General features: G+C 31.9%; 2 protein-coding genes across 10 annotated transcripts in view; one reads left to right on the top strand and one right to left on the bottom strand.

Moving 5' to 3' along the window:
- LOC124954254 (pikachurin) overlaps positions 1-12,500 on the top strand; it is a 46,809-nt gene that overhangs the window by 17,617 nt on the left and 16,692 nt on the right. For all 9 annotated transcript variants that reach the window (XM_047506879.1, XM_047506877.1, XM_047506876.1 and 6 more), the window contains 4 exons: positions 5,502-5,755; positions 7,500-7,797; positions 9,804-10,005; positions 12,322-12,466. In XM_047506879.1, the coding sequence (XP_047362835.1) occupies positions 5,502-5,755; positions 7,500-7,797; positions 9,804-10,005; positions 12,322-12,466 (899 nt within the window). The remainder of the gene's footprint in view (positions 1-5,501; positions 5,756-7,499; positions 7,798-9,803; positions 10,006-12,321; positions 12,467-12,500) is intronic.
- On the bottom strand, positions 1,727-3,493 carry LOC124954256. The gene is made up of 3 exons (XM_047506885.1): positions 3,423-3,493; positions 3,201-3,288; positions 1,727-3,063 (listed from the first exon to the last, which is right to left on the bottom strand). The coding sequence occupies exons 2-3, from the start codon at positions 3,276-3,278 to the stop codon at positions 2,158-2,160; spliced, it is 984 nt and encodes a 327-aa protein (XP_047362841.1). The 5' UTR covers positions 3,279-3,288; positions 3,423-3,493; the 3' UTR covers positions 1,727-2,157.

Raw genomic sequence — 12,500 nt, forward strand, 5'->3', positions numbered from 1 at the left:
CTTTCTTTCTTCTTTCTGTCTTTTTCTTTATATATATGTATATATAAAGAATATATATATATATATACTTTTTTTCTCTTATCTATTTTTAATGCCAATCACTAATTTAAAGATGTTCCACTCTCAGTTACGTAACTACTTTTCCAACTAGCTATCTTCATCTTGAACATGATTAACCCACTCTCTTTAGCTTGATTATCGATAACAATTAAAAGGAATAAAATATAGGAAAGATTATTCTCCTTTTAGAAATCTTCTCGGTTGCTACTTCGTTTGTAACAATTTCGTCCATTTCGTTAAAGGCTTGCCGCCTGTTATCCCGTTTAACGATCTTTCTCGTTACCGATAATGCCTTTGGCATTTCGCCGTTTTCCTTACGACCTAATAAACGGAACCTTCTCTATTTTTAGAGTTTGTCTTTTAGTTATACGCAAATATGGATTATTATTTTGTCATATATATATATATGTGTGTGTGTGTGTGTGTGTGTGTATATATATATATATGGTAAAATACTGAAATATACACAAAGGGGAAATAAATAATAAAATCAAGTTTATCTTTTGAAATCCTTGAAGAGTGAAGCAATTTTTATTTAAAAAAAAAAAAAAAAAAAAAAAAAAAAAAAAAAAAAAAAACTTTGTATTTTTATCTTGAAAATATATTATAAAAGTGATAATATCGATCGACTCAACTCGTCACAGTAATTTAATCTTATATCCTTACTTATATCGGTTATTTAATCGAAAAACAATAATATATTATTGATAGATTAATCTGATTATAAACACTATGATATAAAAGTATAATCATACTAATCATTATCTCTCCATTGTCAGTATAAAAGATTAATTAAATCTGTATGAAATTAGATACAAGGAAAAAGAAACAAAAATCTTTACGCGATACTATTAATATTAATCGTTCTTTAAATAAAACGTACTTAAATTATTCGTATATACAAGAATAATATATTCAATTTGATTTCTCAGTTTATTTCCTATTCGGATTTTCTCTCTCTCTCTCTCTCTCTCTCTCTCTCTCTCTTTCTCTCTCTCTTTCTCTCCCTCTTGTCCTTATCAGTCGATATCAAAGAATTTTCTAAATAGCATCGAGGACATCTCGTCGTGGAGGTTATCGTACATCGAACTATTCCCAATTGTTAAATAAAGCATAGAAAGAGTGTATAAAATAGTCGGTTCCCTTCTTCTTCTTTTTTTTTTTTCTTTTTTTTTCCTTTCTTCTTCTTTTTTTTCTTCTTCTTTTATGATAGAAAACCCGAAGCGAATCGAAGCGAAGCTGAGTAGGGGCGAGATGAATGCATCCACTGTTTCAGGGATATACAATTGAACGATGCAATTCGTCGAATGGGTTGCACTCGAGTAATTCGCTATTGAAGATCGATGCGTCAACGATGCTGAGCAGGTAGAAATTATTCGTCTCGGGATTCCGATATTCCTTCGTTGAGCGGTAAAAAATAAACGAGAAATAAAGTACACGGTAGACTAGAAGGGATTTTCTTGATTTTTCTTTTTGTTCATTTCTTTTTTTCCCTTTTCTCTTTCTCTCTCTCTCTCTCTCTCTCTCTCTTTCTTTAAATATCGTCCCTTAGCAATCGTTGATGAAAAAGGGATACAGAGAGAGGATTTCGATAATGTTCTTTTACACGAGAATAGAACGATTAGATGGGATATGTCGGGGTTTTAATGATAGGAGACAAAAAATATATAAGTAAACGAAAAAATATATATATATATATCGATTCTTTTATTCATTCAATCATCGTAGATACAAGAACTGTTATTGACCAATCCGATTGACCAATCACAAGGTAATTGGAAGATTAATGAAAAATAAAAAGTAATTTGAATGATATACAAAGATTTTTATAGATGTGTCATTATTTTATCGTTAGGAAAGATGCCTGTCTTTGTTCGTAGACTATCTTAAAGACAATATCATTTCTAATTAATAGATTTAATTATACCAGTAGCTGTACCAAGTGCAAGTTGATGTCATCTTATCGATTCTTTTTCTTTTTTTTCTTTCCTTTTTTAACGAATTAATTTTCTAATGGGTGGCGTTATTTTTTGTTTTGTTTTGTTTTGTTTTTTTTCTTTTTAAAGAGAAACTTCAATTCTTTCTTCAATTCTCTTTCTATTCCTCCTCGAATGATTTTGGTTTAATCACACGTGGCATGTCTTTTGGTATAATCGGGATAATAGGTACTTTTTCTTTTTTGTACTCTATTTCGTTTTCCGCAGATTGGGAAATAGGTGTAATTGTCGGGATAACATTTCCGTATTCATTCTTGAACCAGTCTACGCCAATGCCGACGTTACCGCTGCAATGTTTTCCGTGACATTCCACTCCTCCTGTTATATGAGTTTTCGCAGGCGTTGGAATTAGGATAACAGTGCCGTCCGATGTTACGAACCATTCGACGCCAATGTATTTTGATCCATTGCTATCATCGACATAGTCATCGATTGGTTTTGGCGTTACAATCGGGACAAGATTTCCATCCTTAGTTTTGAACCAGTTTACTTTAACGCCAAGAATTCCTTTGCATTTCGATCCCTCGCATTGACTTCCAACCTCAATACGACCACCGAAAATGGCTACGTTGGATTTTGGTATTGGGACAAGAGTTTCATCTCCTGCTACGAACCAGTCGTCATCTGCTCCACCTTTGATGTGATTCTTAGACTCCACTTCGGGTCTGGGAACACCGACGAGACTTCCGTCTTCCGCTTTGAACCAGTCAACACCGACTTTTATGTTTCCACTGCATTTTGATCCATGGCATTCAGCCCCAACTTCAACGTGACGTTTAGCTTCTTCAGGCTTATTAATTTCCTCCATTAGCGAGAACCAGTTGATACTAATGCCGCAGTGCTTCTTTCGGCATCCAATTTTGATCTTGGCCGGTTCCTCAACTGGTATGAGGGTTCCCTCATCGTCCATGTACCAACTTCCGCCAATATTGATGCTACCTTTGCATTTCCTTCCATGGCACTTAATTCCTCCTGATATCTTGGATAAATCAGCTTCAACGTTATCCTTAAAAATAATTCATATTTGATTTAGTTTTTAAATGGAAGAAAAGAAAACGAAAAAAAAAGAAAAAAAAAAAAGAAAAAAGATAAAGAATTTCAATCGAATAATAATTTTTTTTGATATTTGACGTTTGTTCTTACTTGTTCAACATCTTCTATGTTTATAGGACTCGCAATGGCTACCGCCGCAAGGGCAAATAAAACGACGAATGTCTTCATGTTTCAAATCCTATTACAATGAAAAAATCAATAATATATATTTATACGTAATAGAATTGCAGAAATTAAATTTTTTAATGAATATTTTAAAATATTATAATATGATATAGTCATATATATATGACGATGTATGATACTACTTACCAGTACTCCTTTAGTATCGTAGAGCTTGATTTGTAATATGTCATTTGTTGGTTGACGGTGCCTTATATACCAATGAAAAAATGAAGGGATAACGTGTATATAATTATCGGGGGATCACATGCTCGAATGACTTCTTCAAAAACACCTTCGATTCGTTGATTTTGATAATAATGCGGCCTCTTTCATGTGGACCTCTCTCTCTCCCCCTATCCTCCTCCGCGTATCTTTAAGTGTCCAACATTCATTAATCCTAATCTTTATCAGTTCTATTTGTTTTCAATAATCGTGTAAGAATATCACTTTTATATACATATTATATACGTTTTATATACGTATTATATATATATATATATATATCTCAAGATGATGTTTGCACAAGTGAGATTAAATCAATGAGCATTTAATTTCATTCTTTTTGATAATATTTTTTATTTTCTACTTTTATACAAATATATTTCTAATGTCCTTTTAATATATTCTCTATTTTGTTTATAACATTTTTCTGTTATTTTCTTCTACTATTTATCTATTTATTATTATGCATTATCATCCTATTATTGTATTATTTATTATTATCATCCTATTTCTCTTATGGTAGACAAAGACCATTTCAAGTAGAGTATATACTATTTTCCAATACGGATAACAACGATTATACCAGACCATTATTGTACTTACTTTACAATCGAGAAAGTTATTTAATTACATTCGCTAAGCCCTTTGCCGATATTAGTTATTGATTTTAATCGAAACTCGTTCGTCTATTTGAAATGCATTTCATTTGTTTTTTTCTTTCCTTTTTCTTTTTTGTTTCTTTTTTTTTTTTTCACGAGACACATAACTTTACTATTTTGAAATGATCGAGAAAAAGAAAAATGACGTAAGGAAAAGAAAATATATACTTAGATTTTTCGATATCATTCGTTTTACGTATTCGATATAATATCTTTGTTTATTTGATGAACTCGAAAATTACGGTTCTTTTTTGTTTCCTTTTTTCTTCTCCTCCAATAGATTGCCAAATAAGCAGATTAAATTTGTTCGATATCTAATATATGAATTTATTTTGACGGAAATCTCGAGTTTACATGGAAGTCGTATCGATTTCTTATCGATCGTAATACATTATTTGCTTTATTATTTTTTCATTAAAAAAATGACATAACGATATTTTGTAATTTTTTATTTTTTATCTTTATGCTCGATCAATCCGATAGATCGATCGATAGATCCGATAGATCGACAATAATTCTTAAAAACGATCGACATTTGTAATCGATGTTCATTTGAACATATTTCATGTGTATCATGTTATGTAAACTTATGTTTTTTTTTTTCCCTTAACTATCTTTTGACAACTACGAATCGAGTTATCTAATTGAAATTAACGAGCAGGAAGAAGACAGGAAATATTTTATCGTTCGATTTGAAGATGTAAACAATTGTAATGAGTACGGTCATTCCCCGAGTTTCATGAATTTGTATTATCGATTAAATTGAACAACATATAGATCACATATGCTATCTATCGATCTTTATCTTTCTTCCACTTTTTTTTTTTTACGATTCTATCGTTGTACTGTCATCGTGATTTCAGATACGTTCCTCTCCCCTCCCCCTATCACGAGGATCTTAAAATTGTATTCTACGTATTTATGAATTTGTTATTTCTCTAAATTTATCTTTCTTATATATGACAAAGTTTTTTTCTCTTCTATTTTTCTCATAAAATTGAAGATAAAAAATATATATATATATACACATATATATATATACACACAATTGATTGATTAATTAATAATAAAAAAACTTCCTGTTCCCATTACAAAAATAAATCTATATTACGAACTAATGTAAAAAAAAAAAAAAAGAAAAAAATTATTTTCACTGGAATCTTCCCTTATCTCTCTTATTTTTATAATCGTCCAATAGATGTAACATCTAACATAATTGTTCTAATTTTTCTGACGGAAATAAAAAAAAAAAAAAGAAGAAAGACGTTACAAAAAAAAAAAAAAGAAAAAAAAGAAAAAGGAAAGAAGGAGAAAGAAGAAAATGTCTTTTCTATCTCTGTTTAAGAACTCAATGCGACGTCACCGTCTACCAGCGAATTCGGAGAACTCGTCGACGACATGGAAAGAGACGAATTGAACTTGGAAACGGAGGAGGACGAAGATGCGGTCGAAGATATTCTTTATATGCGTGGTGCATCGTTCACGATACATTTGGACCAACCGAACGAAAACTCGACGACAAATGGAACAAAAGTGAACGGACAATTCAATGGGACATCTGAAATCCCGGACTCTGGTCTTCCTACCGTTTCTCCTCAGGTATTATCGATTTGCGTTCAATCTTACAATATATTGACATGCGTCAAATAGAGGAAACAAAAAAAAAAAAAAGAAAAAAGGGAATATTTTATTTTTAAGATATTCATATAGTCGTTATGATAAAAAATTGATCGCTCGAAGATCGAATCACGTATAAATGGGATATTATGAAAAATGTCATGGTAAGGATTATGATGAAAAAAGAAAAGAGGAGGAGGGTGGAGGAAAAGAGCAAGAAATTCTCCGTGAAATTTTTTGTTTGTTTTCTTTTTCTTTTTCTTTTTTTTTTTTTTCTTTTCTTTTTTTCTTCATTATTTATTTCAAAAACAAATCGTTTTAGAACGTCGTACAAAAAGTGATCCGCATCATTCGATATTTTAAACGATATTTCATGCGTCTCCCTGACACGATTACAATTATATTTTTCTCGAGAATAAATATATATCTTGTATCTGTATCCTTTAATCTCAGTCTCATTATAGAGAAATAATTGTGCATAATTAATTCAAACTCGAGCGTCATTAAAAGACGTCTTTAAACGAGAAAAGAGAAATATATATATATATATATAAATCAGTTCTCGATCACTTTCGTCGTAATAATTGCCTCATATATAACAAACTAAAGTAAAATTTATGGTTAATACGTGATGCGGATTCAACCCTCTTTTCCCTATTAGGGTAGATACACGTCCATCAGTCGTTATTTTCTTCTCTACTGCTATCCAATGGGAGACTACTGCTTATACAAAACCATTGCTCTTTTGCAAAAGCTATTCGTCTTGTCGTACCGAGTTAGAATTTTTTTTTCTCCTTTTCTTTTCTTTTTTTCTCTTTTCGATGTCGGTCATCGTTTCTCTCTCATGCGGCCGTCGATGTCTCTTCAGGAGAAAAATATTTCCTGTACAGCTCTTTCTCTCTCTCCCTCTCTTTCTTTCTCTTTCTCTCTCTCTCTCTTTGTCTCCTTCCCTCTTCTTCTCTCTCCTCGTCCACATCCTGTACAGCTCTTCACTCCTCGCCTTCAACCTTTTTACCTAGCTACCAGCACTCGCTTTACTCTCTCAATTTCCCAGGACAAGGGCTCTTCGATTATTCTCCAAGCAGGGAGACTTCGACGATAACACGTCGAATTTCTTTTCTTCAAAATCAGAATAGAATAGGCAAGAGAATTCGACTATATATATATATATACATATATATAATACATATATATAATATCTATAAGTAATCCGAACAGAATAACTAGCCGAGAAAAATTGAATAATGCAAATTTGTTTCGAACGAATCATTATTATGATGTTAAAATCGTATTACAATATATAAACAAAAATAAAGATCAGCGTTAAATAAGGAATACTGTTCTCAATCGAAAGATTTAAACATTTTTTTTTCTTTTCGAATGAAGTATCATTTTTCCTTACCACCTATGTGCGTTCTTACTTTGAAGTTCAAAAGAAAAGAGAAAATATAAATAAAAAAAAAAAAAAAACAAATAAAAAGGAAGAGAAACAAATCATATAAGAAAATTTTCAGATAACTTTTTTTTCGACATGCTCGATCTAACTACACATAAAATATTCCTCCTTCCGTGTAAATTTTGTTCGAATAAAATGATTAGTCTTTTTTCTTCTTTTCTCTTTCTTCCTATCTTTCGTTTCTGACGATAAAAATAATACTTAAAAATTTGAAAATAATTTATTATTAAACATATATCATTAAATATAAAAAATAAACTTTCATTACAGGTACCAAGCACAACGCAGAAGTCATCAACGAACGAGCTAAGTGATAGTAGCACTATAGCAAGTACCGAAGCAACCTGTACCTTGGATTGTGGACCTGGTAATTGTTTCATCGAGCCATCCCTCGATGAAGATATTCCGGCGGTATTAGTTACCGAGAGAAATGGAAGCAACGAGGATGGATCGATGACTATGGATCTCGAGGGCAACAGCGTAGCTCTTAGACAGCAGAAGGAAGGCAACTCCTTCAGGCAGAGGTGTCAATGCCCTCTTGGTAGAGGCGGCGATCGATGTCAGCTTGGTAAACGAGACGTACTTTTTTCTTTCCTTTATAGGCTGGGACAAAAAAAAACACCTATCCTAAAAGAGGATTGGCCAAAAAAGTTCTCAGGTTATATTAGAAATCGATTGAACCTCTCTCTCGCTCGAGACGTTTTTCTAAGGGCTAATTTTTTCTTTCTTTCTCTTTCTTTTTTTCGTTCGGTCAAGGAGTATTCGTATTATGAAAAAAATGACCCAAATTTGTAACTTTCTAATATGTGAATGGAAAAAAAAGGGAAGACAAAAAAATGAAAAAAGAAAAATTAGCCTTGCGTAAAAATAGCCAAGTTTTTTTTACTAACTCTGGATTTTTGATATCGCTTATGAACTTCTGTTTGATTTTTGTTTTTTTTTTTTTTGTGATCCAAAAAATTATAGAGTAATCAATACATACGCATTTTCCTCTTCTCTTTTTTCCTTGTTTTTTCTTCTTTTCTTTTTTTCTTTTTTTCTTTTTTTTTACAGTTCACATTTTTTTCTCTTTTTTTTCTTTAAGACTCGGGATAAAAAAGAAAATGTTTTATCGTCATTTGCTTGAAATAACGTCGACGAAAAGGAGAGTTTAATATAAAGCTGTAATCTCGGTGAGACACGCGCACAACTTTAGGAAGGAGTGAGTTAGAAAAAAGTAAAAGATCAACAGAAAGAGAAAAAGAAAAAGAGAGAGAGAGAGAGAGAGAGAGGGAGAGGAAGAAAGAAAAAGTAATGTGGCGTAAGGCAAGACTTTTGACGTTTGCATTCAACAGCTGCAATCTACAAGCTCGATGTGCACAAGTGCTTCCACATGTACAATTTTCATCGTCGCGCATGTAAAGAAAGAAAGAAAAAGAAAAAAAAAAGAAAGAAAGAGGGAGAGAGAGAGAGAGAGAGAGAGCTTAAGTTTTTTCCTTTTCTTCCATTTTGTTATTTTCATTTTTAGGTTGAGAAAATCTTAATATTTTGTTGAAACTTAATATCTCTCCCGCAGTAAGATCTATAGAGATGCTCGTAAAGTATGTTTTATGTATACACTTGTAGCCTTTTTTCTTCCCTTTCTTTTCTCTCTCTTTCTTTCTCTCTCTCTCTCTCTCTCTCTCTCTCTCTCTCTTTCTTGTATTTCTTCTAGTTTTTTTCTCCTTTTCCTCTTTCTTTCTTTTTCTCTCAGAGAGCCACGTTCGTACTCACGACGACGTGCGCCGTTTTGAAATGAAAGACGTGGCTGTGGTGCGCATGCTGTGCAAACTTTTAGGAACGGCGACGTCTAAACGAGATACCGTTGCTCTATTTTATTACAAAAGACGTACACATTAATGGCCGAAAGCCTGTTTTCCTATTCGTTGAATAGTACCCTGGGTCTAATTTCTCTTCTCCGTAATTTCTTTTTATTTTTTTCTTCTCTCTCACTATCTCTCTTTCTCTCTTTCATTCTTTATTCTTCTTTTACTTCTTCTACTTTAGTGAGATAAGAAATCATCGTTATTATGAGAATTAAATGGAAAAAGGAGGAGAATGAGAAAAAGAGAGAGAGAGAGAGAGAGAGAGAGAGAGAGAGAGAAAGAAGGAAAGAGCTATGTGTTTATTTTTAAGGTGCGAAAAATGCGTTACTCCCGTGTAAATTTGTTTAACTTTATAAATCATTTATAAATCATTTAGAAAGGATGATGTAAACAAAATTAGCTAAGAAAGAAAAATAAGAATATTTCTAATTTGTAATTTACAATATAAAATTATATAATTTATTGTTAGTATAATTTAAAATGTTATATATATATATATATGTATATGTATATATATATTATTAACATATTATTACAAAGAAGGAATTGGAAATATTTTTGTTATATAATAATGATTATTGAATTCAAATAAAGACGAATGTATGAGACGCGTTTCAATGTCATTTGTTAAAGATTTGCTCAATGACGATCGATATTAGAACGTATGGACTTATGTATGTAAACACGCGATAATAAATATCTCATGTTTTTATTTTCATTCTTATTTCAGAAGTCGAAGTGAGATCACCGAGATTTACGGGGTCAGGCTGGTTGGCATTTCCAGCGCTAAGGGCGGCTTACAAGCACGTACAATTAGAGTTAGAATTTCGACCGGAAGCATGGGACGGTGTACTACTTCTTGCCGGCGAACGAGACGATCTTCAGGGTGATTTTATGGCCCTTATATTGCATCATGGTTTTATCGAGTTCAGGTAATTAATCAATTAAATAAATAAATAAATAAATATATATATATATATGACGTATTTTATACACTCGAGTATCAAGAAACGAGAAAATAAATTCGACGTGGCATATCGTTCTTTTGTTATCTGAAAATAAACTTTTCAAAAGTCAGATTTATTTAATTTATTGAATGAAAATAAATTGATTAATTGACTAATATCAATATATAATAATATGACAAATAAAAGAATCTTTTCATTTTTATCTTCTTCCTTATCACGTTTCTATATACAATACATTTATGCTTTTGCATCAATGCTTACAGTGTATGTATGTACAATTGTATGCGAGAGAGTTTTAATACTTTGTGCGTATTTATAAAACAGATTTTGCACAATATATATAGTATTAGGTGGACCGGAAAGTAATGTCGTTTCTGTGCATGTCGATATTTGATTGTGATTAAAAATAAAAACTTGTTAAAAATTTATTCGTTTGAATTTAATTTAAAAAAGCGACATTACTTTCCATTCCCCCTAATACATTATATACACACACACACACACACACACACATATATATATATATATATATATGTAAATTTAATATAGATACATATATTATCTATATATGTATATGTTTATTTATTTATTTATTATTGGAATACACGTCCAGAGGAGCACGTCGAATCGAATGATGCAACACCCTTCAAGGCCCATTTTCTTTTGGTTCATGCATATATTCATTTGATGAGAAGATTCGCGTGTGCACTGGAAACACGCGATTCTCTCGCGGAAAAGCTATGCATAAGTTGGTATTAAAGATTCGTGAGCCTAGGCACGTCTCGTCGTGGTCCTCTTCTTCGTTCTTTCGCGTGCCTCTCAACGTTATATACGCATACACATACATATACGTTATTATATATATATATATATACACATATAGATACGTTCTATGTGGAATGTACAAGGGCGAATGCACGTATATATATTTTTTTTTTACTTGTATCAGTGTCAGTGTCTATGTTTGTGTCTGTGTCTGTGTCTGTGTCTGTGTCTGTATCTATGTCTGTCTGTTCCTGTATGCGTTTCTCTCTGTCGTGTCCGGAAATCTCAGAGAACGAGAACGACGTGCCACGGTTTGAAACGCGACCGTGGAATGAAACTTAAAGTTCAATTTAGGTGTCTTCTACGCGGTAGATAGATATGCCTTGGTACAATATATGCAATTTGCATATTCGTCGTCACAAATGATTTATATACGTTCGTAAACGATCTTTCCCTGTGACACTTTGTTTCCTTTCATTGCGAGATTCACGTATATAAATATAAATATATATATATATATATATATATATATATATATATATTTTTTTTTTTCGTTCTTTTTTGATTTCCTTTTTTTCGTCACACAACACACGAAAGAAAAAGAAAGGAACAAAATTTTTCTTCTCTCTCTTTCTCTCTCTCTCTCTCTCTCTCTCTCTCTCTCTCTCTCTCTCTCTTCCATATTCTTTCGTTTATCTCGTAGAATTATTTTTCTTTTTCTTTTCTTTTTTACGCTTTACGTTAATTTACACACCGAGATTTTCGTATAAATTAAAAGAAGAAAAAGACAAAACATTTTTTTTATCATTTATTCAGAAGCAATAAAAATCTTTCTATTCCTTTTTTCTTTTTTTCCAATGGATGTATATATATATATATATATATAGATTCTTTTTTTCCTTCGTTTCTTTTTCCATTACTTTCAATATTCGAGTCATTTTGGTATATCGATTTGCATCAGGATATATAAAAATTCTCTCTGATCCTTGTAAAAATCAAGAATCAATGTAATAGTTTTTGAAATTTATTTCTTGTTTTTTTGTCGTTATTTCTCGTACCCTTTAAAAGAATGTATTTCATTTTCTTGTTTCTTTCTTTTTCTTTTTTCCCCCCATTTTACTCTTTTTCTTTTGATTTCTTTTTAATTGAAATTTGTATACCCTTTTACGAGGAAAAATTGTAAACAAATGGCTCTCTTTTTCCTTTTCTACATCGCGAATGGGCGATATACCTCGATTTAAATAATTTTCGGTAAACGAATTTTCAAAGCTTTTTATTATAGAAAAGCTATGATTTTCGTCGACTTTTTGCGAGACTCCTTATTCGTCGATAAATGATGATATATTGTTTCTTTTCTTTTTTTTTCCTTTTTTTTTCTTTTCTTCTTCTTCTCTCTCTCCCTCTCACTCTCTCTCTCTCTCTCTCTCTCTCTCTCCCTCCCTCCCTTCTTTCTTTTTCTCTCTCTTTCTCTTTCTTTCTTTTTTTCCATCTGTCTTTCTCTTTCATCTCGTCAAGGTTCGATTGCGGAAGTGGCGCGGGTACCGTGAGAAGCACGCAAACGGTGAAGCTCAACGAGTGGAACACTTTGAGCGTCTATCGGCATCGTTGGGACGCCTGGATACAGCTGAATCAGGAAAAGCGTGTGCAAGGAAGATCGGAGGTGAGTGTTTCTCGGCTTATCTTGATATCTAACA

This window comes from Vespa velutina, chromosome 15 (genome assembly GCF_912470025.1).
Source record: "Vespa velutina chromosome 15, iVesVel2.1, whole genome shotgun sequence".
Lineage (NCBI taxonomy): Eukaryota > Metazoa > Arthropoda > Insecta > Hymenoptera > Vespidae > Vespa > Vespa velutina.